Source organism: Pleurodeles waltl, chromosome 12 (genome assembly GCF_031143425.1).
Source record: "Pleurodeles waltl isolate 20211129_DDA chromosome 12, aPleWal1.hap1.20221129, whole genome shotgun sequence".
Lineage (NCBI taxonomy): Eukaryota > Metazoa > Chordata > Amphibia > Caudata > Salamandridae > Pleurodeles > Pleurodeles waltl.
In genome coordinates this window covers 142161561-142187759 of record NC_090451.1, presented here as the reverse complement: position 1 = coordinate 142187759, position 26199 = coordinate 142161561, and the positions used below count along the sequence as shown (strand labels likewise).

Here is a 26199-nt window from a genome sequence, read left to right as displayed (position 1 = left end):
ATGTCATTAGCACAAGGTAGGTTTTCGCATACTGAAAATTACTCAAACTCCATAACTTTGGCGCTGGATGGGTCTAGCTGCAAAGTATAAATATGGTGTGAAGTTTGCACCGAATTTGCTTTAAAAAAATGATGCATATCCGGCGCAAACATAGTATAAATATGGGCCCCAATGTCCTGCTTCTCATAAAATGTGTTTTTCATACGATGTCCCAGCGTGACTGTTGGAGAAGCTGGAGCTCATCTCCCCCTCATCATACTGCCCGAGCTGCGCCCCTGCAAATCAGACTTTGAAAGCACAGACCTTGGAGACATTGTTACCACACGTTATGTGTCTACCTTAGTACACACCAATATTTCTCTGCACTGTCCCCTCAAATCCCTTATCTCAGTATAGGCTCCCTTCGTTAACCAAGACGCGTCTCCACTTCATTTGATGCCCTTGTGGAAGCAGGGACATTTTAAGGAGTTTGGGGGCCCTGGTCCACACGAATTTTGGTGGCCCCTTTTCGGAACAACTTTGAATTTATAATTAAATTAGAGCTCGTTCATTCCCTCTTTGGCCAGGTCACTGACAGTGTACAGGCACACTCCTTCAGATGCTACAATGTATATTCAGGGACAGTGACATGTTTTTAATATTGTAACAGAGAAGCAGCTCACTAATATTACTGAAAATAATCTCTGTGACACCCTCCCATTTCACAAATGTGAGGTGCTGTTTTGATCTAAAAGAAATTTTTTATGGATGGTCCATAAAACATTAATACATTTCTCTGCGAAATAACTGTAATAGACTTTCACACATTACCCACATAAAAAAATAAATTTAAGGAAAATGGTATTTTAAAAATCTGTTTAAGAATTATTCAAAGTCATTGGGGCAAGCCTCTCTGCAGAACACAGTTAGCTCTATCAGGGGCCCCCTGAAAGGCTGTGGCCTTAGGCCAGAACCGACTTTGCCCAGGCCTGAAAACGTCTCTGTCTGGAAGATGATAATCCGTGTTTGCCCTGCTGTAAGGAACAGGGGCGTGTTTAAGGAATGATGTGGACACATTTGCCAGCTAACCCAAAGTCTATAAGAGCTTTACTTCATGGCCATAGGAGTAGGATCTGGTGTAGGCAGTCAGGAGAAGGTCAGAGGGTGGGAGAGTCACAGAGCGGCTGAACACTCAGGGCCTGATTTATGTCTTGACAGAGGGGAATACTCAGGGGCGTAACTTCAGGGATGTTCACTCCCCCCTAATAAATGTATTTTCTGGGAAATTGTTGGGTATGGGTGCTTTCAGTCTGGTATGGTGAGGTATCTGTCGGATTTCACAAATAATTTTTCCATACACACAGACAAAAAAAATGCACACACACTCATCACCTCTCTGCTTTGAAAGTCTTAAAAAATGTTGGTTATTTAACAAAATATTGTGTTTTCTCTCACTTAGTAACCCTAGTAATCTGCATTCGACTCCCTCTCCACTGCCCCTTTAGCCCCCTTCATGTGCTCTGATTGTATTATAATATATTCTGGCATTATATGCCAGCCTGATTTTTGGACAATCTGAAGCTCACCACGCCCCCCAATCTTATTGACCAAGCTACGTTCCTGGGAATACTCTGTCACAAATGTGAAGGCTATCCAGTCTGCTGTATTACGTTCCCATTATGTGTTATGGTGATCATAATAGGGTGACATGATATCCATCACATTTATGATGGAGTAGTCTATCCGCCAAGTTCTAAATCAGGACCTTAGTGCACCGCAATGTGTTTTTTCAATCTTAAAGAGGCTTTCCGACCATCAAGAGCGAATTGTGTGGCTCGAAGGCTCACCTGCCAACAGCATGTAGTCTCTGTACACGGGTAAACGGAGAATGCCGGCCAGGACTGCAACGGTTGTCCGTATCCCTGGGAATTTCTGAGGGAACTCTGTGGAGTTTGATGCAAAACTGTAGAATGCCCCGGTGCACATAATACCATGTGGGTGGCAGCCGAAGATGTAGTTTCTGTCCGGGCTCAGATCTGCCGTCTTTATGGTCTGAAGCAAAAAACAAGGACACTCAAAAAAATGGAGGGTCAAACAGAGGTGGACGTGCAGGAGTTGGCTATCTACTGTGCTTCCTGCATGAATCTCAAAGATGGATCTGCCATTTCACTCTAGAGCCCCTGGTGAACATGCCATTTTGTTCTGTACAGTTTTCTATTCTAGATGTTGTACAAAATGAACAGAGGAATTCAATCAATACATTTGGTGGGCATGTATCACTTTTTGTATCGATGATAGGGTGGGCCTATCACCAGCTGTGCATATTTTTAGTGAGCCTGTCACAGTGTGTAAACTGCGGTGGACTGTCACTCCCATGTGTGGATTTAGGGATATACTAGACACTTTCTGTATAGACTAAGCGGTCGCCTGTTGTCTTCAGTGAGGACCACAGTGTTCACTCCGTACTGAAAAGATAGGGGAAGAATTAATCAATTACCTACTTGTAGTGCTTCAATCTCTCTCTTCCTGTACTGCACTAATGCTTTACTTTGCACACAGCTCACATAAGTCTCACACTTTCCCTCTAGTCTCTCTTACTGCTTGTATATCTTGTGTCTTTCACTCTGATCTGTAGTTTCTTTTACTTCCTGTGTGTCTCTTTGCTCTCACTTCCAGTATGGAATTCATGCATATTTCATTTCCCCTTTAGCTCACGTGGCCTCTCGTTAATTCTGTTTCTAACTTTCTCTGTAGCTCCAGAGTTTCATTTCTGTGTGGGGTTTCTCTCACTTGTGATATAGCATTTATTTAGCTCTCATTTCCCCTTGCCACTTAGTGCCTCTTGCTTACTATCCAGTTCTTGTCGCTCTCTTCCTCTGTAGCATGTGCTCCTGTCACCTGTTTGTATCTCTTGGTTTTCTCTGATCTGGCTTATAATTCCCATCTCTCCCTCTTGTTTAGTTACAATGTTCGTGTGTCTAACCCTTTCATCCTAGTGCCGCTCACTTACTAACACAGGGGCCTCCAACCTTTTCTCTAATAAGTTTTCTCTACTTATGTTCAGTGAAGTTCATCCTGAGCTACTAATATCATTAATATTAATGCTAATATTATTACTTCGAATAAGTGACAACATCGAGGCATGATTAAGTTAGATTTCAGGCACTGAGCACCTCAGTTCAGTAGTTAAAAATGCTTAGTCAATGTGAAATGATTCTACATGGGTGATACATAACAGCCATAGCTGCAGTGCCCTTGGTACCAAGGGAATAATATTTGTAATAAGTCTTTCCAGCGCTACATAATTGACCTCTCAAATATCAGCTTTAAATATATTTTGGAAATGTACCTATTTTTCTCCAAACACCAGCTAATGAGATCTCAAAATACCTACATTTTCTTCTCAATTGCATGATTTTTAATTTTGGGGCACATATATTAATTCAAGCAAATGAAGCTTCTAATTTAGACTGGGCTGCACACAAGTGAGCTACTTACAGGTCGTTGGAGAGCTTCCAGTAGCTCACGAGCTACTCGTTGGAGAAGCCTGATCTTGCACTTGTCTCTCGCTTCCCCTGTATTTCTTATGGCCCACTCTTGCTGCATAACTCCCATGTCTCACTTGTTCCAACTTTTAGTGCTCCTATGCCTAACCCTTTCACCGTAGTGCCCCTTACTTACTGTGTAGCACTTGTTTCTCTTTCTCTATAGTTTATGTGGTTAATGCCTGCTTTACAACACCTATGTCTTTCTCATGCTTTCTTATATGTTCTTATGTCTAACTCTTGCACCTTTAGAACTTAGTAGCTGTTGCTGCTCTCTTTTTCTGTAGTTCTTGTGGCTCTTTCCTGCTGCACAACTTCATGCCTTTCTGTTGCTGAATGATAGTGTTCTTTTGTTCTACTTTTGCACCCTAGTCCATTTTGCTCATTATGGAATTATTCTCTTTTAGTTCAACTGTACTTCTTGAGCCTGTCAGCATTTGTTTACCTTTTGTTTATCTCTTTCCTGCTGAATAACTCTGATGTCTCTCTTGCTTACTTATAGAGTTATTGCGTCTCTTCTTTGCACTTACTTTCTAGCATTTGTCTCTCACTTCTACTGCACTTCTTGTGGCCCTCTTTTGCTGCATAACTCACGTCTCACTCTTGCCGATATATAGCGCTCTGCAGTTTGACTCTTTCATCTTAGTGCCACTTGCTTACTTTCTAGAGCTCTAGCTACCTCTGCAGTTCTTGTGGTTCTATCCTTCTATATAGCTCCCATGTTTCTCTCTTGGTTACTTATAGTGTTCTTTTGTCTAACACTTCACCCTTGTACCTCTCGCTTACTGTGTTGCTCGTTTCTCTCTTCCTCTGTAGTTCATATGGCTCTCACGTGCTGTAAAATTCATGTGTGTTTCTCTTGCTGACTTATAGTGTTCTTATGTCTAACTTTTGCACCCTAGTGCCTCTTGAATGCTATCTAGCACTTGTCTGTTTTTTCCTGTTGTGTCATACAGATTTGTAGAGAGCACTATGACCAGGGAGGGTATCTTGACGCTGAGTCTAGCCAAACCAAGAGCCTAGAAGTACTACTCAAAAAGCTGGGTCTTCGGTTTCTTGCAGAATTCAAGAAGTGAGGTCATTCCATGCTTGAGAAGCAATGTAGGAGAAGGCTCGAATGCTGAATCTATTTTTCCTTATGTGTGGGATGTATGTAAGTAGGATTCTGGATGAGCAGAGGTGTCTGGAGGGTTTGTGAAAGCAGATGCGATTGTTGAGGTATGCTGGGCCAGTGTTGTGTAGTCCCTTGAAAGTGTGGGTGTGGAGTTTGAAATGTGCTCCTTTGTTTATGGGGAGCCATTGGAGCTCATTCAAGTGTGGTGTGATGTGAGTGCAGCGTGGGAGGCTGAGAGTGATTCCGGCCTTTGAGTCTTAATGGTCTGCAGCCTTCTGGTGAGACTTTTGTTGATCCTGGCATAAAAGGTGTTCCCATAGTCCAGCATGCTTGTGACAAGGGCGTGCATGACGGTTTTCTGGGTGCTGATTAAGAGCCAGTTTTGAGGGTATTGAAGCATGAGTTGGTGACGGCTCTTGTCAAGTTTGCTGTCAATGACGACCCCAGGGTGCTTGGCGTGAGTGTTGGGATGAGTGTCAGTCCTAGGTCTGTAGGCAAAACAAGGCCAAACAAGGAAGTGATCTTCCCAAAGATCACAATTTTGGTCTTGCTAGAGTTCAACTTCAGACAGTTGATCTTCATCCAATAGGAGATTTAATTCATGCAGGCATTGAACGTGATCCAGGCTCAGGAACTTCGCAGATGAGATCGCAGACATCTGAGGTGTGCAGTGTCAGGCTGACTGACTGGGTCCTTTCAGTCAATAAAGAGCAGATCCATTTGTGTCTGAGTCCTTGAATTCCAATGTCACGTAGGCTCTGGATGAAGATGGGTTTGAAGACTGTGTCAAACACTGCAGAGATGTTCAGGAGGATGATGTCCACCATGTCTCCTCTGCCAGAGCCATGCAGATTTCATCTGTGGTGGTGATTAGAGCAGTTACTGTGCTGTGGTTGGGTCTGAGACCAGACTGAGTGGTGTGGAGGAGTTGGTGGTCATTTAGGTGAAGCATCTGTTGATGATTTTCTCCAGGACTTGGGCCAGGAACAGTAGCAGGGATAGTTGTCAAGGGTTGAAGGGTCTGCAACAGTTTTATTAAGCAATAGGAGGACAATTGTATGCTTCCAATCATCTATGGAGGTAGAGGAAGAAGTGGAGATGGACTGCAACCAGACCGCGCCATGCTCACACCAAATGAGTTGCAGTCCTCTGGAGTAGGCGTGGTGGGGAAAGGGGTTGGATGAGGTCCCTGAGTGGATGGACTTCCCAGTGGTGACGTGTTTAGGTCCAGCAGTGTATTGAAGTTGCTGAAAACGACAGTGATTTTGTTTGCAGAGGCCATGCAATGTAGTTCTTGTGGTTCTCGCCTACTGTATAACTACTATGTTTCTCTCTCTTTCCAACATAGTGTTTGTATGTCTAGCCCCCCGCACCCTAGTGCCTCCTGCTTACTATTTATCGCTTGTTTCTTTCTTCCTCTGTTGATCTTGTGGCTGTCACATGCTACATATCGCTCTCATCTACTGTATAACTTGCATATTTCTCTCTTGCTTACTTAAAGTGTTAATGTATCTAACACTTGCACCCTAGTGAATCACACTTATAGTACTTCTTCCTCTTCCTCTGCAGTTCTTCAGTCCATCACTTGCTGTACCTGATTTTTCTCTTACTTCCAGTACAGCTATTATATACTTCTACTTTAGCTATTGTGTCTCTCACCTGCTGTAAGCTCATGTTTGTCTCTCACTTTCTGTATAACCGACACAGGTCTCCCTCTAGCTTATTTATGGTATATTTGCATCTATCACTCACTGCACAGTTCGTATCCCTATATCTTCTACTTCTGTTACTACCCACACAAGAAAATATGTATTAGTACCAGAGCACATTTATCAAATCTAGAATTACCTTAATTGGAAAGTAATTTTTTGCGTATTTCCAGACAACCCAGTTCCGCAGCCAGCTTGAACATCGACCTCCTGCATAGGACAGTAGAGAAGAACATCAAGGAAATGGAATGAGAAATAATGATCTAGGATAGAAACTAAATTAAAAATAAACAAAACCAGGAACATGATAATGTGTAGCTGCCAAATGGATCCCTGTTCAAAGAAACCATTTTTTCTACTAGCATTACTTTGCATGAAGATGTTTGAAGGCTCTTACACCAAATAGTTAAAGCTAAAGTACAACTGCCAGCATGCACAATCATCTTGAAATAAATGTCATCTTTTGCTATGAGTCTCAAAAATGGCATTTCACTAATTAGGTGAGTGCCACAGGTTAGGGACAGTGAGTCTGTGCTACAGTCTTAGCTGGACAGAATAATGCCTGCTGGGTTTAATTTTCCAATTGTTGAGTGCCTTAAAGGAAAGTCTTACGCCCTACCTTTTCTACCCTTACCTACTTTCTCTACCTGCTCTGTGGGATCTGTGGCCACCCCTCAATTGTTAACTTTTACTTCAGTCTAACACCCTACCTTAATTGCCTAAAATAGGCAAAGGTTACCTAGATACCCTGACACAGGAACAATCTCTTCACACAACTACTGTCTTTGGACATTGTCTTCTCTCAGATGATGGCTGATGACCAGTAGCTATTTAAAATTTAAAACCTGCAAAACTGTGAACCTCTTCCTCCTCTGGCGATACTTACAAATAACCTGCACTGGCCATCTGAACTCACCCCAACACTTATTTCAGTCAAATCTCTGGGGAACCTGGATGTCATCCTAAATAAGAGAACTTATATTGGATTCACAGGTCAACTTTGTCTAATTTAATAGTCCTTCCGCAGTTTAAGGAGGACATTTCTTCCATTTCTAAAATTCTCTCTCTGAGTGCAAGTCAGGAATGTCAGTCTAGTTACTAATCTGAACAAAGCTAAACACTCTACCTCTTAGTATCTGAATAGCTTCTTTGCAAACCCAGTTCCGGTTGAAGGCAGCACTGTGAAATACTGTGTTATTCACCTTTGGTTTACAATAATAACCCAATGCGTTCAGAAGCCATAAGCACAAAATATCTACATTTTCTTCTGAAAATATCATAGAGATTACATCAGACATCAGCAACACCTCCCACAAACGAATTCCTCCTCATCCACCAATGACTGACTTAACATAACCCAAAGAACCACTTTTGATATTGCTGGATGCATCCATCTGTTACCAAGGAATGGAGAAGATCCTGTGGGATTATCTTTTCCTTAGTGTTACACTAACTACTATAGCCATATTTCTGCTTATGTTAACCATACCGTAGAAATGTGCCCATCTATGGCATGTAAAGCTTTGTTCCTATTCTTGACATTAGAAATGAGAAATGTATGATTAACTTGCTCAGCAGAAACAGTTTACCTCTCTTTATCTATTTGAAGGCAGAACACCTACAGCTTTATCTTTTCCCTCTGCGTGTGCTGCTTATGCTTGTGAGAAATGGGGTTGTTGGTTCACTGGGTTTGAGCTCTGGTCAAGTAGCAACCGCAATCCCTGTCAGGGCAAGGCACAAGCAAACCCCAGATTAACCTATGCTCAACCCTCTGGTAGCTTGGCACAAATCAGTCAGGCTTAGCTTAGAGGCAATGTGTAAAGTACTTTTGCAACATTTAAAACAGTAACACAGTGAAAACACCATACAAAGACGATTCCACACCAAGTTACAAAATAGCGCAACATTTAATAAATAAAACAAGACCAAGATGACAAAAGTCCAATCAGTGGCACCGGAGTTATGAATTTTTAAAGAATAAAGTGAAAAATAGCGCTTAAAAGCATAAACCACCAACTGGGGATATCTGGTTGATTTGGACACGGTCAAAGTCAAAAAGTTCAGGCCAACCGCAATGGAGCTCACATCAGATGCAGTCCCAGATTAGTCTGGCTGAAGGTTTACCTTCTCAAGTTTTGTGCCAGAGTCCCATTCGCACTGGGAGAGGGTTGCAGTGATCAAGGAGAGCGTCATGCGTGGTTGTCGGTGTGGCACGAGGAGAATGCCGGGCATTGCTGACAGGCAGGCTAGTGCTTCATGTTAGTGGTCCCCCATGGACAGTCAATGCTGCTGTGTGAAGAGATGGGCTAGCAGAGGATAGTGCTGGATTTCGGTGCAAGCGCTCTGGTCTCAATGTGAACGGGACTGCTGGCGATTGTGAACAGCCAAAAGGTTTGATTTAGGAACCTGTGAGCGACACCAAGGCTCCAGGACCTGAGAGGCACCACTTGAGGTTCAGGAGCTTGCTGTAGCTGGGTCCAGGAGCTGGTTGGGTAGCCTTTTGTATCCTCGAGGCTCACAACAGGAAGCCAGCAGGAAGCAGTCCATCAGAATTCGCAGTCCTTGTAGCAGCACAGCGGTCCTTCTTCCTATCAGAGTATCCACAGGTCCAGAAGTGTGCTGAAGGGTTGGTGTCTGGAGTCCTCTCTTTATACCCTGGTACTCTGGTTCTGGAAGATGAGAGAAGCTTCTAGACAGTGGGTTTGAAGTGCATGGAATTTCTTGCCTCCCCTTCCCAGGCCCCAAGCTGACTACACTGATAATGCTGAGTCGGTAGGCCCTTTGTGTGAAAGAAGAGCACAGGCTATTCACTTATAGTAGGCTGTGCTCAGATAAGTCCCCCTCATCCTGTCAGAAGTTTGCCCATCAAGGCACACTTAATCGCTCTATGGTGTGACTGTCTGGTAGGAATTCACAAAGTCTGTCAGTTACACCCAGTCATGTGACCCAAGACAAGCTACAGACAACAAAAGGGTCAAGAGCAGAAAAATGTCAACTTTCTAGAAGTGGCATTTTCAAAACTGTAAGTTACAATCTGACTTCACCATAAGTCAGGAGTTAAATTCCATTTGCAGATACACCAAACACAAAATGGTTACCTGAAACCATTTGGAAATTACACGTTATCCTTAGGGAGAGGTAGGCCTCACAGTGGTGAAAATCATTTGGAAGTTTTTCACTAGCAGGATATGTAAAACTTAAAAGTACATGTCCAACCTTTTAATTACACAGCTCCCTGCCCTATTGGCTACCTAGGGCCTACCTTAGGAGTGATCTAAATGTACTAAAATGGGTGTGTTAAAGGCTTGGCAAGGGGGTTTAAATGTCAAGTCGACATGGCAGTTTAAAACTGCATCCAGGCTGCACTGGCAGGCCTCGGACATGTTTTAAGGTTCTATTTAAGTTGGTGGCACAAACAGTGCTGCAGGCCCACTAGTAGCAGTTAACTACAAGTCTTGGGCACACGTAGTGTCACTTTAATAGGGACATACAAGTACATTAAAAATGTCAATAGGGTGTAAGCTAAAATAGCATGTTTTAAGGGAAGAGCACAAGCACTTTAGCACTAATTAGCAGTGGTAAAGTGCATCGAGTCCTAAGGCCAACAAAATGAATTAAAAAAAAATTGTAGGAGGAAGGCTAAAAGTCAGGGGATGACCCTGCAGAGAGGGCCAGGTCCAACACGTCCCCTCTCCAGTCTAAAGCCAGAGGAAACTAATCAATACCTTGATGGACTTCCCTGATAAGGTGATAGAACCTGGGCACTGGCCTATTGCATATTTTCTTTAAGCTTTAACAGACTTGGAGCATTTGGCTGGAAAGTACCTATTCTTGGCGGGAAGCAGAAAGCGGAGCTGGACTGGACTCCACACAATGACCCAAGCTGCCAAAGTTAAGACAGAGTATTCTCCAGGAAGACCTTGAGTGGAACAGGTCCTGGTGTTTGACTCACTGATCAGGTTAGATAGTGCTAATGTGCTTTCAAAAATGTATGGGAGTGTGAAGTTGGATATTTTAATTGAGTATAAGGATCTGAAGAGTACATGGTTGTCTGGCAGGAGTGAATGGGATAAACTGATCTGAGTAGGTATGGGAAAGTCCCAGGGTACTAGGCCATACAAGTGTATGTGGGATCCATGGTAAAGAGCAGAAAACTCTAGAAAGGGTGCAGGAAAAGGCATGAGGTAGATAAGTGTCTAGAATCCCTAATGCAATTCCCTAGAAGATGAAAGTATGAATGCAGGAGGGGAGCTGATTCAGATACACTGAAAAGCTGTGTCACATGTGCAGATGTAGAGATCATAGAACATTGGGCTAGACCACTAAATAAGGATGTGAAGAAGTACTTTGCAGAAGGTGGTACCTTTGACCTACAGCACTCAAATAATTTTGGAAAAAGATTAAAAGAACCCAAAAGCAAGGGAGATGCTTGTCAAAGGATGGCTTTCCTACACTGGTTTGTAGAAGTCAACCAACATAAACAAGAGTCTCCATTACAGAGTTTTAAGAAAACCAATGAGAGATTGAAATGCTAATTTGCCCAGTTGAGGGACAGGGTTAGGGTTTGTACCACTACAGCTCTGACGGCCCCTTAATTAAGCTTAGCTTCAAGCACCATCTCATTGGTGGTGCAGGTATTTTTCCGTGCACAGCTTGTTAAACTGTTTTCGCTCTTCTCACCAGGGAAAGGAGCAAAACATGGAGGAAGAGCTGAAGATAACAGGTACCAGGCAGAGAATGTTATGATAGAGCAGGGTACAGTTCGTCTTGGGAAAACACTGTGAGAGTTTGCCAGTCTGATGCATGTTTTCTCAACACTGACCTGACATAGCCAACACCTGAATTTCACAACTTACACAAAGGGAGAGGGGTTTCTAGAACCTTCCTCTTACGTTTGGTTAAAGTATCTAAGGTGGGGAGACTTGGCAACTGGAGGAAGAAGGAACTCATCTGAGAAAGGATGCCTTGCTTAGAAAATAAACCCCATTGCGGTTTAGTCTCCCTTCTGTTTCGGTTGGTCAGGGTTCCATGACCTGAAGTTGGCAGGCAAAGGGATGAAGTCGGTGTCAAGCCCCACGGTGATTCATTTTTAATTCTTGTTTTCAGCTTTGCATTGTGCATGCATGAATACGTAGTATATATATATATATATATATATATATATATATAAAGGACTAGAGGGGAATACAATTTGTGGGTATAGCACAGATTAATAAAAATGATGGAGGAGGAGACATAACTCATGAACTTCGACGAGTGAAAAGCAAATACATTCAGCTCTGTACTAAAATTCCATATGGAATAAATATGGACAAAGAATTATATGTTCATTTATGATTTATAGTCATTAGAGGAAGTATTGAGGTTGTATCCTATTAGACATATATAGAGAAGAAATGAAGTTAAGAAAATTTAGGGCAAACATAGAAGCACTTAGCCTATATTGAGATAATTGGTTGACTACAGCGTTATATTGGCAGGTTTAGAATTATTTGGAGGTGATAATGTATTACTTAATATGATAGTACTAAGCTCAGTCAATAACCATTATGGACTGGTGTCAAAGTAATTAATAAGAATTTTTGTATAAAAAGAATAGAATTATTTTCCTGTATGATACGATAATATTTTAGTTGGATTAAACAATGCCCTCAAATAACTATTAACATATTATGAAACATATGGTTTTGATTTAAATGTTTTTGGTAGAGTGATAATCAGGGGTTAACAAGCATTGGAATGAAAAACCAGAAAGAAATTAAGTAGACAGTAAGTTTAGAATTATTGATGATTTTAATTATTAGGTGTGGGTGCTTTTTTAGTTTGTTTTAGATTTACTAACTACAATATCCAGAATGCATTGTAATGGTTGGAACGGATATTGAGGATAAAAGGGAAAAGAAAAGAAGGACTCATTTACCGTGAACAAGACTCCGTGAGAGTCGAAACACTTAGGTGGTTGTTGCTTGCAATAAATACAGGTTAATTTTGGATTTCATGGAGTGCAGTGAAATTCTTTGTCTTACAGTATATATATATATATATATATATATATATATATATATATAATAATAATATCCATTGTTGAAGTATTGCATTTTCTTTGTTTCTGTGATCATTATTATTCTACTGCTGTGATTACTTTTAGAATTGCATTTGTGTTGCTGCATTTGAAATAGAAGCTCACGTTATTCTTTCCTTGTATGAAACATGGAACTAAGAGTGCTGCATTCTTAGCATTCCTTTCACTGCGTTCCCTCTCAGTCTGAAGCAGAGCAGAACAGGTGTCTATGTGAATGTATCAAAAAGCAATGATCATTTTCAGCTCTTCTATGTGAACTGAAGAACGTACTGATGATGCTGATTGTAAACTAGTAATGCCAAAATCTACTTGTGATACTTGAATAAGTACCCCCTCCGTTATGATTAAACATGTGAATGATGTGGGTTATGTCCTAACTGCTAAACGAGTGACTATCAACATAGATCTGATGGAGCCATTCCTTTGCATCTATCAGCATCAGCTATGCCCTGAGGCAGAAGGAAGAATCCAACCGGTTATTTGTGCACTGATTAAAAACGTATTCCAATACTAACCCCCATTATACTGATCAAAACTCCTTCTAAATATATACGAGGGGGTGTTTGGGGTATTACACTTCCCTAATAAATGTATTTTCCGTGAAATAGTTGGGTACAGGTGCTTTCAGTCGGCTATGGTGAGGTGTCCTTTTCATAAGGAATTTCTACATACAGACAAAAACGCACACACATTCTCTCTCTCTCTGCTCTGAATGTTTTCAAAAATGTTGGTTATTTTAAAAAATATTGTGTTTTCTCTTGCTTAGCACCCCTAGCAATCTGCATTCATCACCCTTCACATGTGCTGTGATTGTCATATAACGTATTTTGACATTATGGGGGTCATTCCGACCTCGGCGGTCTTTTCTTCAGACCGCCGAGGCCGGGGGAGACAGAATACCGCCATTGCCGGCGGTATTCATGCCTCACTATTCCGACATTTCCGCTGGGCCAGAGGACGGTAACACCGTTACCGTCCGCTGGCCCAGCGGAAATGGCACATCAACATTGCCGCCGGCTCGTAATAGAGCCGGCGGCAATGTTGATGTGCAGCGGGTGCAGTAGCACCCGTCACGCATTTCACTGCCCGAAATTCGGGCAGTGAAATGCGCGATGGGGCTATGCCTGGGGGCCCCTGCACTGCCCATGCCAAGTGCAAGGGCAGTGCAGGGGCCCCAAGGGGCACCCCCAGTCCCCTTACCGCCAGCCTTTCAATGGCGGTGTTTACCGCCACGGACAGGCTGGCGGTCGGGGACTCATAATCCCCAGGGCAGCGGTGCTTGCACCGCTGCCCTGGGGATTATCCGCCTGGCGGGAAAGTGGAGGGGCCGGCGGTCTGACCGTGGCTTTTCCGCCACGGTCAGAATGGCGGGCGGAATACCGCCAGCCTGTTGGCGGTGTTACCGCCAACATACCGCCGGCCGCCAGGGTCGGAATAACCCCCTATATGCCAGCTCACATCCTTTCCAGTGTTACTAACCAAGCTACACCCCTTAAGATATATAAAGGTGTGCCATTAAGGTTATATAGGTTTGTGGAAGACCTGTGTGCCATTAATGTTTTTGTAATACGTAGTTTTCTTGCTGCTCCAAACCCTGCTCCATTATTGCCTCGTATTCTAGCCAACGGCAAGTGGTGCAATGTGGTGGACCTTTGTTCAGCTTTTTTTCGGAATCCCTATATATCTGCATAGTGAGTATCTCTTCACATTCTTGCTCTTTGTAGTTTACCTCACATGATCCCATTTGCCCAAAGGCTTTGATGAATGACCTTCCATCTTTTCCCAAGCATTCAAGAAAGATCTGGACACCCCTGTCTTCCCAGGATGATTCACTTTAGTGAAATATAACTCTTAGGAGCAATGTAAGGTTGGTTCCCTGTATCTCCTTACAGAATTAGCAAACTAACTGGACAAGATTTGTGAAGATAAATTACATTTCTCCCTGCCCAGTGTTTGCTACCTAATTCATGAAATCTTAGCAGGGGGAGTCACCTATCCTCAGACTTCCCTGAAGTCATTTGTAAGTTGCTAGACCAGTCACCTTCTCTTTGGGTGCTGCTGACAGTATATTGAAATGTTTGAGCATTGTTAAGCCTTTCCAAACTTTTGTAAAGAAAGATGCCCCTGAACAGTTGCATTGGTCGAGGGAGAAGGAGCAGGCCTTCATGACTCTGAAACAAGCATTATCCTCTGCCCCTCCTCTGTGACCTTCTGGCTGTAACAGTCCATTAACTCTGTATTGTCATGAAAATGATGGAATGTTTTGCTTCTGAGGTATTGTTGCAGGATTATTTAGAGCAGAAGAACCGAAAGCCCTTGATGCAGTTGTGGCAGGACTCTGCCATGCTTGCAAGCTGTGGAGGTGGCTTCCCACCTCATGTTGGATTCTAAGAATATAGATTTTGATCCACCTTCACTTTTACCATGCCCTATGATAAGACTCTCATGGTGTAAAACATTTTTGCTGTCCATCTCTCATATCACCTTGGTCGAATATTCCATTATGAACCCTGCTTCTTGGCTTCCCACTGTCCAGGAAGGGGGACAACATGATGGCCTCCTTATGACTTCTCACCGGACCAAGCTCCCTGTTGACACTGATTCACCAATACCTAAATGTGACTTTATATATTATGTTGGTTTTTCTTGTCTTAGAAATGACTGCATTTCACAAGGGGCCAAATACACAATTTGTATTCTGTATGAAGTAGTTGAAAGACAATGTTTACCTTAGATACACTTGGCTCATGTGGCTGAATTGACCACCCTCACACACGCTTGTATTTTTGTTGCTTAAAAAAAATTCTGCCATATTCACAAACTCTCTATGCTTTCAGAGGGCCCATGATTGTGTGCTACTCTGGATGCATTATGATTTCCAAATTGCTTCAAGAACCCCAAATTAAGAATGATACATATGTTAAAGGATTACTTGTTGTGATCTTGACACTTTCCACCATTGCTACTGCTGAATTTGCAGCACACCAATCGTCTAAAGCCGTAGGTTTCTAGGGGGAATACTTTTATTGATCAAATTACAATTAAGACTGAAATTGTCTGAGAGTTCTAAAGTTACTACGTACCTCTTTGAAACTGTTGAATGACCTTATGTCTACCCAAAAAGATGGAAGAAACAAAACTTTAAAAAGGACCCTTTGGCAACGTTTTCCTCCCGAGTCTAGGTAGGTTGTACCATGACAGAGCGCATGTCAGCTGAGATGGCATGATCCATGGTGCAAGTAGGCATTGGTTTGTTCCATTCTTCGCTTCTGGTACTCAGCGATATTGTCACTCCTGTGCCACCTTCCTCGATTTGGGGCCCCTTTGGCTCTTACTTTGTGTCTTTAATAGTTCAGGAATTGTGCAAGACTTGGGGGATCAAACAACACTGTACATCCCACCCTGAGTCTTCTTCAGGGAAGGTTGAGTGCTTTGATGGTATATTGAAAAATAAGGTAGTGAAAATATGTTCTGAAACTCGTTTAAGATGGCTGGATAAACCACCTTTGGCACTGGTCAATTTAAGACATTTCACTCAGTGTTACTCCCATCTAATCCCCAGTGTCTCTAGCCTTACTTGGTCTGCATATGAATGATGAGTTAGTTCTCAAATACTGTAAATGACTCATTCAATGTCTCTACAGCTTCCATTCTCAGGTCCAAGCTGCCCTTACTATTTGTCCAAACAAACCCTACCAAAACTTGTAATCCGGTGATTAGGTCCACATAGGTGTTTGTCAGTGAAAGTTTGCCCTCCAGCTGTTGAGGCATGGTCCTTTCCAAGTCCTGACTACTATGAACACTGCCACGAAATGTCATGGAACGCTGGCCTGAATGCACAACAGTTACTCTAAGCGAACCACCAAATCCTACAGCCCAGCTGGACTACACCTGCTGCACTAGTGACACAGGCCTGTATGCAGCCCATTCCTGCCTCATTGGATTGCTAAGATTTGTGAGAGGTTTCAGCTACTGCACCTTCTCTATGTAACCCACTTCATGTTGCCACCCCTCTTTCCCATCCATTGATACCACCTCGAACCTCAGTAGTTGACAGGTTTCCAATGCCTGGGTTCCGTGGTTGATCTTGCTGGTCCTTTTGTACAGTACGTCCTGCAGTTTGGCTCTTCATGTGGTACTGCTTAGAGGGATCGGGTAACGCGTGCCAAGAATGCAACTACACTCTACCCACCACCCCTCGAAGGATTCTTAGTTCTTTATAATGGGAAAATACATTTTTTGCAACTATTAGAATAATATTGACAGAAGCTTAACCTTTCCTCTTGCTGGATTGGCACCCACCTGCAGACAGCACCTAAGGAGGAGTGTCTATGGGCCTTATTTCCTTTAATTAAGAACAACTATTGGCCTGATTTAGAGTTTGATGGACAGGGTACTATGCCACAAACTTTAAGGAATACTTTGTCTGCCAAACTGATGGTTTGTCGGCTCCATTTGGAGTCAGGAACACTGTCATGTTTCTGAGAGCAGTGACCCTGCCAGTTCCACCGCTGGAAACCCAACAACGGTTTGGGAGTTTGTTATTAATAGACAAAAAAGTTTGCTGATCGTCTGCTTGAAACATGGCAGACACTCATCAAACTTTCAGTGCCTTCATAAGAGCCTCTGTGGCAGTAGCTCTCTGAGGACAGAGGTCTCTGTAGGGCCATCAGAGATCTCAAAATATTGTGGACAAGAGTTTGGCCAGGTTGGCAGACATAAGTACCTCCACCAGCCTAACAGATTGTGGGCTGCCTGCCATACTCTTAATACTCATACTTTAAATAATGCCCTCGGTTTGAGCTATATATACCCGAGGGCAATTCCTGGCTTGTGTCAATGCTCCACTGTCCCTATTCCTTTTATAGATGATGATTGCCACTTCCCTAACCAGACCATCCTAAGCCTTGCTACTCACCTTGCTGACACTGCCAAAGGACAAGATTGTGAATATGGCAATGGCGAAATTCACATAGGCTCCAATGACTGTAATTTGTTTGTCCTGGCAAGGGAGAATTGTGAACTTGACACATCACTTTGAACAGAAGGAGGGTGAGAGCACACCGCCTCACATCACAGCACTCAATTTACCCCGATGCATCATGGTACATACAGTGCATGATAATACTTCAGTAGCAGTCTTTAAGATTTCACCCTTGTTGGTGCAGCCTATGCTGTGTAATTCTAGAAACGTGTTTCTGGATTCATCCCTTGATCAGCAGAGAGCAACAAGTCGTTGTGGGGGTGCTGGAAATGCGACTCAAAGTCTTCTCACTTCTCTGTACCAATCACTGAGCTAAGGTGCATCAACACAAGCTCGTCAGCTCAGTAGCTTAAGCAAGCCTTTTCAAACAAAATGTGGGTGGGGGCACTCCGCCTCACATCCCAGCACTCAGTTTTGAACCTCACTCTGCTATCTTCAACAACAACCTGGTGCTTCATATGCGGTAACAGAGAGTATATTTGGCAGCACAAAGACTGGTCTGGGCCCTGTTACCCTACTTTCATTGTCCCTGACACACCCCACATGCCCATTGGCTTCTCTTACCCAAGGATAATACAAAGAGCAAAATTAGGGACTGTTCACTTCTTTCCCATCCCATTCTCTACACAGGGGATTTGACTAATTATTAACAAAGTTCACACAATAGCTAAAGTATTAGAAGACACAAAATTCTACTGCAGAAGCTTTGAGCTAATTTTGCACCCATTAGCAGCAGACTGAACTACTATTTTACAGAAGAGAATGACTCTTGATTTTGTCCATGCTGCAGTTGTGGAGTCTGTGCCAAAGTAGATATGCCCTGATGTTCTTGCATACCAAACCTCTCCTTGAGTATTCGTAACCAGACTGACAAATTTGTGATAGTGTTAAGGTAATTAACAATATTAATGATGGATTTAATCTGGATGGATTGAGTATTTGGTCCTGGTTGAAGAATACATTTTGAAAGGGGCGGAGTTGGGATGAAGAAAACAAGATAATATTAGCTGTTTTCATAATACGTTTTCTATTGTACATATTTATAAAAGTTTGCATGAGCAACATTCATCACCTCACCAACAATAAAGCGTGTTCTTCCTTCCGCTTACTTTGTGCAAGAGCAATTATGCTTCTGATAGCGCTTCTGAATATGAATCATTAAAATATCTTGAAGATGAAATAACTCATGAAGTAGGTTGGCTTATGTCCAATGATTTGTTCCTGGGGCTACATAAGATTGTGCAAAAGTAAGGGATTTCAAAAGTTCCTGATTTGCCTTAGTGCTACTGTGGTCATTGCCGCCATTTTTTGCATATGCTAACGGTGGTGTCAAGCTGTACTGCTTCTGACGTACTAAGCCTAACTTTCATTCATCCCGTTAGTAAGCACAAATTCTCAGATAGCTTGCTCAGTGATAAGAAGTTTATATTTGTTATGAGTTTGAAATTTTCTCTATGTCGTGGGAAACTACTGCACCTTCAACAGTTTAGTGGTATTGCTTTTGGCCATGCAAACTCCATTGGTGCCTTGGCATGAAAAGCTCATAAATCTGTTCTATATACATATATGTACTTTAGCATTTATGCTCAGTGGGCACACGGAGGACCTCTTGTCTGATTCTGTGACTCAGACTATTGATTTTTATTTTAATAAAGATGTTCAGGCTTCAAATAGGGATGAGACTCATTTTGTCTTCGACACCCTGCTCACGTGGTCAGAAACGTAGAAATCTTTATAGATTCCATTCTCTCCCTGAAATGTCAAACCTCAAAACTGGCCCATTCACTAATGCTAACTAATGTTGCTGGTATACTAAGTGGCTGAGAAAACCCTTCCATTCATTGCCCCAGATTATCATATCCCAGTAGTCAAAGCCTTGATTGGGGCTTGCCTTGGTTATGAGAAATCCAACTTCCTGGGATTCCTTTAACAGACCATTAGATGCCTTCAGCTAGTCCAAAAGGCTGCAGCTTGCCTTTTGTCTAGAAACAAGCGAAGGGAACATGTCAATGCTATCTTGCAGACCCTCCACTGGATCCTTAAATAGTGTGTACTGTTTAAACTATTGTTGCTTGCACACAAGGTTATCCATCATTGCTCAGCTCATGTTTTGCTCTTGAAGTTTCAGTTCCACATCCCACAGCAACCCCTGCACTCTTTACGTCGGTGACTGCTGCAGATTCCCAGGAGCAACCTGGTCTCCTTTAGAGACAGATACTTTTCTGTGCTGACCACCAAAAAGCTCTACTCTCTAATCATGCTCACAGTCTTCTGAAGGAAGTTTAATTTGTAACTGCTAAGGTCACGTTTTCACTTTTATTTCTTTGAGTCTTGTCGCCCTCTCTTTTTCTTGTCCTGGTTATGTGATAGTTCTCCACAGAGGCATGGAACTCTGGTGTACGAGCACTCTGTAAATACCACATATAACATAACAGGGTCCTGTCAGTGGCCCATAGCAGGAGAGCCAATAGTGTTTAAGTCCAATCCAGAGCAGTACTTCTTTATCTGGAAGAGGAGCTGTTGAGCTTTTTCACCACAGAGGAGTGTGGAATAGGCAAAAAGATAATGTTTGTAATTGAGGTCCAAACTGCTTTAAAGTTCTTTATAGTAGACAATGGACCTGGTCTCCTTGTCCAGTGTGGCAGAGTGAGTCCTCGCTGTTGGTTCATCCAGCATTCCAAGCCACCCAAGGAAGCCCCTCCTTGCCCCTCGATTGATTGATGATTGTAGACACATCCCATCCAGGTTTGTTAAAAATAATATGCAGGCTGCAAGATTTCATTCTAGCCACAAAGCCCCACTACCGTTCTGTCTCTCGATGAAGCCAGGCAATATTTTCCTATTTTCTATGAACTAAGTGATGCAATATTCACTTGCCGACTGACCCACAACTTGCTTTTTTTCCAGCCACAATATGTGGTCCATTCAAGATCTGCGAGATATCATAGGACTGGTAACTACATGCAACGTTAAGGTATGGCGGAGTGATCTAAAAGGGGGATGGATTTCAGGGACCTGACCAGGATGTGCAGATGACTGGGGGCTGGACGTGGGGTTCTTGGGAGGGGCTGAAAGAGTGGCTAGGCAAAGCAGCTGAGCAAAATGGAAGGGACAGGAGGTGTGGAGGAGACATGCCAAGGGTGGTACTCAACCAGCGCCTTGGCACTTAGAGGTGATAACTTACCCATTGCAACTTGCAACTTCTTGTGGTAGCTGGAACAGTTTCCCACTGACGCAGATGAAACCAACCCTGTTTTTTAATATAACTTTGCAAGCTTCCCACTTTGAGAAGCTAGTGAAGCTTTTTAAAATTTTGCAAAGCTGGGAGTCAAAAATGTCACCTGTTAGGCCCTGTATAATTTTCTATACCTTAAATGTGCAGCCACCAGGCACCAAAGAGATGGAGAGTAGGAAGAAAATAAGTTCCTTGTGATGTTCTGGTACCTCAATGTTAAAGGAACAGACAGATTAAATGTGGCTAGTGAGAGGCATGCTCCTTGTACGTAAGGCATGTTTGATTACTAGGGCCATAATCCCTTGGAAAGTGGTGGGGTTACGAGGGTGTTAAAAGTACATCACTCCCATCACTCCATCTCAAATCTGATTACCTTAGCAAACATGTGGACACATTTTGATGAAACTGCCTTAAGAATGGTGGGTTTGCAATGTAAGCACACAGGAGCAGATCCATGGAAGGCGTTCTGAGCCCTCAGTTGCATTTAAATTAATCACATTTAAAGGGTAAGGCAATATCCTTCATTTAAATATTGCCACAATGACAGTGGTAAAAAGTGCACTAAAACATGCTGAAGAACCTCAGTACATACTGCTGTGCTTTTAACACATGTGAAGTGCATATTTTGGAAATGCCACAGTGGAAAACCTCACTGACACCAAACAATAACATTTGCAAAGCAACATGACAATGAAGACAGCGTCCTGGTACTTATCAACATTTTATGACAGTGTTAGTGGTCCTTATGGAATGCTGGACCCATATTTTGACCAGTGCAGTTGTGTGCATGATCAGGTGCAAATAAATGTGACTGGCCAATAAGAGACACAGCAGCAGTTATAGTGGCATTGGTAGTCAGTTGCATGTTAATGCATGTGGTGTGGGTCTTTGCTGCTGGTTATTGAGTCACACCTGTTGGAAACCTGGGTAATTTGATCATGTCAGTTTTAGGTATCGTTGGACAACCTTAACACTGACAGAACTACTACAATGGGAACGGTGGAGCTAATGCATATAGAGGGATTCCCACAAAATTTTCAAGACTTACATGTAGTATTCCAGCTTTATTGAACATCAGAATTACCACCATGTCTTAAACAGGGGCTTCAGTATCCTTTATGAAGTACTGTGTTGTTTCACTTACCTCGCTCAGGGGTGTCCCTGTCGATAAACACCCATATGTAGTACAGGACTGGGATAAGCCACAGGGAAGTAAACATGAGGTAGAACAGCACCACCGTCCAGAAGATTCCTGCAGGGAAGAACAAAGGCAAGAGCATTAAAACCTGCACGCACTCAACCAATCAGAGAGAGGAATGGGCAGATTGTTCAGGGCTCTCCCAGTGCCTCTCTTGTGCGAAGTGAAACTGTGCAAGACTGTCAGGCAGGCAAAGGTTCTGGTTCCGGTGTCCAGTGATATAGACATTAAGGCCCTCATTATGATCTTGGCAGTAAAAACAGAAGACCACCAGTGGAACGACCCCCCCCACCGGCCGTATAATGTGTGCCCTTCTGGACTGTAACATTGACAGCGGCTCCAAATGGAGCCACCACCAATCTTGGTGTGCGTTTGGTGCAGCAGCACCGGACGCGCAGATCACTGCCCATAAATCGGGCAGTGACCTGCGCAACAGGGCACTGCACGGGGGCCCCTGCACTGCCCATGTCAAGTGCATGGGCAGTACAGGGGCCCCCAGGGGGGCCCCGGAGCACCCCTTCCGCCAGCCCTTCCTTGGCAGGGAACCCCGCAGCCCTTCCTTGGCGGGGAAACCCGCCAGGGAAAGGCTGGAGGAAAAGGGATCATCATCTGAAGGATAATAATTTCCTCCACCGTCAGGCTGCCTGTCGGTGGCAGCCTGGCGGCCCTCACTGTGAACATTATATGGCGGTTCCGACCACCGGCATGGCGGTCTGAACCGCCGGGTTCATAATGACCCCCTAAATTTGGAAATGGCCATTGGTAAACCCAGCTCTTAGACTGGACTCTGCAGATCACATTGTTGGAATTTAAACTCTAAAACCAACCAGCAGTCATTTTCCAACCTAGATAATCTAATCAGAAATAGGTTTAAAATCTGGTCTAAAGGTAACAAGTACTGAATGCTGCATACATCAAAACAATCCTACATTAACACCTTGCTGTACTAAGAGGAGATGTGCTAGGTGCAGGGCACACACTTCAATACCACTTACGTGAAGGTACCGCCGAGTGTGTGACATGACTATGTAACCCATGACAGTCTATTGGGGCACAGACTTACTCCATGGCAATAGTTTAGACGTGTAGAGGTGGCCTATGAAAATGGACCGAGCATGTGGATGAGGTCCAAAATACAGGACATGGAAACTTAAAGGATTAATGCATTTTTCTTTCTGCGAACCTTATGTAACACAAGTAGATTTCTATCAACAACACTGCTTTATTTTCCAAAGCAATCCGTTCACTATCGATTGACTAGCAAGAGAGGACATGGCAGTGGGATTTCCTATCCCCTTTGAAAGTCTGGCAGGACCGCATAAACTTCCTGTCAGAAATATTAAACTCAGTCCATCACTAATATCTCATGGATAATGGCTTCTGGTTAGCCAACTTCAGCCATTGTTTTGTTAGAGGGTTGTTCACATTTTGAAGTATCTCATCACCTGAAAGCATACATAGTCAGGGCCACAGTCCCCAACAACCATTGATTGGCTGAAGTTTCATTCCTATTTTTGATCAGCCCACGGCACAGCCACGACTAACTGGACTTCTAGCCATCACGAGTTAAGGCATTTTGATCCTTTGCACCTAAATCTACCTCGAGAAGGAATGCACTTTGGGAAACAAAGGAGTCTCTATCTGCCATTGGCCAGAATCACTCAAAAACTAGAGGACTGGTCACTGAAATGGTCGAGCCAGCAAACCCCATTGGATGCTTGGGAAATCCCTGCATCTACTATGCCCATCACGGAATCGTGTTAATGCGACCGCCATCTTTGATGAGAGGATCCCTCTCACAATTCAATGGTGCCCATCAGATAAGCCATTATTATAACCATTATTATCGCGTTGGCAACAAGGTGACCGGTCTGGCCTTACCATCTGCTCGTTTTCTTCTGTTCTTCTAGCTTTCCCGTCAGCTATGGGCAGCTGTACTTGGGCCTTGGAAGCTTTACTTTATCACTGCACAAACATCCAGTTAAAGTCACAGCTTTTTGTATGGATAGTCCACAACAGGAAGAAGGTCAGAAGCAGGGGCGTAGCCTCTGGGGGTTGAGGGGAGATGTTACACCTCCCCCCCCCCAATAAATTTACCTTCTGATGAATAGTTGGGTACAGGTGCGTTTAGTTGGGTATGGTGAGGTGTCTGTCGGATTTCACCAGAGATTTTTGCACTCACACACACACTGAGAAAAACAAACACACTCTCCCTCATCTCTGTTTTGAAAGTCCTCAAATATTGGTTATTTTACAGAGCACTCTTTTCTGCAACCTAATGCAGGTTACAGTCATCACAGAAATCGTGTCCTGTAATTAAATGCATGGTAAAAAGTTAAAGTGATGTTTAGTAATGCTATGAAGCATTAGTAGAGATAGAGTAGAATAAATCACTTGGTGCAATCATTTACATAGTAACGTTCTACTTGTTATCACCCTTCATGTTATGGGTAAATATGCTCATAAACTCCTACAATTAAAGGATGAGAAAATCTACTTCTATTATTTGAATACAAATGTGTAATTGTTATGATAATTTTGTGGACAAAAATGTATATGTTTAGAATTTTGTTTGCAAATTGTATTATTATCATTACATTTTAAAACTGTCGGGAGTTGTTACATCGCAGGTTATGATGAAAATAAGTAATTTAACAGATGTCTCCTTTTCTTCTGTATTTATGAAAAGCAAGGCTGGAGCTCGTGGCACAGTCAATCGGATAGATAAAAGCATATTTATTTGTCGAGAGAATGTGTGCTGACCTTAGCTTGCCTGGTGGAGCCTTTGCCGTGGGAGTGGCTTTTGAAGCTCTTCACTGGAAGTGGTGCCACAGTGAGTAAGTGCACGCATGTCCCTCCCTTCCATCAGTGGATGAACTTTACTGACGTGACCATAGAGATACCAGCATCTGGCCCTGAGACAGGTGGGCCTGAGACAGCCTGAAGACCCGGATAATACCTAACTTATGTGTAAACACTTATGACATCTCTATGGTAGCTTCAGCATCAACAGTCTGCAACAAGGGATCACTTGGACCATACAGCATCTTAAGATCATTAACTCCTCTTCTCTGTGCCTCCTCCATCACTACTCCCAAGCACCCAGTGCCCCAGCTAAGGCCTGTGCCCCACCCTTAGCTTTCTCCAGCATAGGGCTTGTGCTGACCTCCATGGCCCCTGCCTACATACCCCGTCATGGTCCTACAACCTCCCATGCCCCTGGCCTCCACAAGGGCTGCTGGAATGATGCATGGTTCCAGTCTGCTGAGAGGCACCGCCTGCCTTTGCATTGCTGCTGCCTCAGCCGTCCCTGTTTTGGCTCTAGGAAGGCGTCTTACACCACCTCTGACTGCTCTGCTTGAGAGACACTGGCACTGCCTGTGTGGCACCACGTATGTGTTTTTTGTGTCTGTGCGCGCGGAAAGGGTTGGACAGAGTCTTGCACTGCTGCTCCTCATGACGTGCCTGTTGTGTGCACAAGGGAAGTTTGCACTGTTAATGTCCATGTGGTACCTCTTCTCTGTGAAACTCTGAAGCCTGATAAACACTTTTTGATACATACAAAACCCAAACGATCGGTCGTACTAAGGATTGCTTGAAAGTCTCTGGGCATCACCTCTCCTATACAAACAGAGCAATCACTGCTTGGGGATCTCTTTGGGGCTCGCGCTTTAATGAAGACGTGCAAGAGAGCCTGGCACTTACCCATAAAGAGAAAGGTCAGCACCCACTGGAAGAGGCAGAGGGACTCCAGGTGCTTCTTCATTGCCTCGTTCATCTTTGTCCTGACCTGGAGGAAAGCCTGGTGTAAAGAAACCACAGGGTCAAGCACAACATCAGAAATATGAACAGGATGGCAATAACTGATGGTCTTTAGGCATAGGGACCATTGATAAATCTCTCCTGAAAAAACAAGCCCTAATTGAGGCACTAGGGGAGAATATTGGAGAGATTGTATTCTATAGTAGAATAGTGTCCCTATCTCAGAGAGGTGTTTTTGTTTTATTGAACTGATATCAAAGGAAATACATAGTTAATAATTACCAGAAAGGAGCGCCAAATCACGCACTAACAAACAAAGCTAAGCAAATGTGGCAGCTACTTGTACAGTTTGTGGAATTTTCAAACCCTGCTACTTCGATACCATTACTGTCTTTTAGGAGACTAATACATTTCCTAATTAATGAACATGCAGCTGCGTACTATCTTGAAGTGCATAAATGCAAAATAAGTAATTGCTTCTAAGCACTGATACCCGAATAGCTAAATTGCATCGAAAGTGCAGTACTTAGTCATGAAGATGTATAGCGTGCATAAAATACAGTACTTGGAATATACAGAGATTTTTTAAAC

At 43.2% G+C, this 26199-nt stretch overlaps 1 protein-coding gene across 1 annotated transcript in view; it reads right to left on the bottom strand.

Moving 5' to 3' along the window:
* Positions 1–26199, bottom strand: part of MOGAT3 (monoacylglycerol O-acyltransferase 3) — a 132854-nt gene that overhangs the window by 63331 nt on the left and 43324 nt on the right. Inside the window, exons 2-5 of the mRNA XM_069217429.1 lie at positions 25552–25648; positions 21793–21900; positions 6487–6557; positions 1827–2031 (exon numbers count right to left, since the gene is read on the bottom strand). Of these exons, the coding sequence (XP_069073530.1) occupies positions 1827–2031; positions 6487–6557; positions 21793–21900; positions 25552–25624 (457 nt within the window). The 5' untranslated portion in view covers positions 25625–25648. The remainder of the gene's footprint in view (positions 1–1826; positions 2032–6486; positions 6558–21792; positions 21901–25551; positions 25649–26199) is intronic.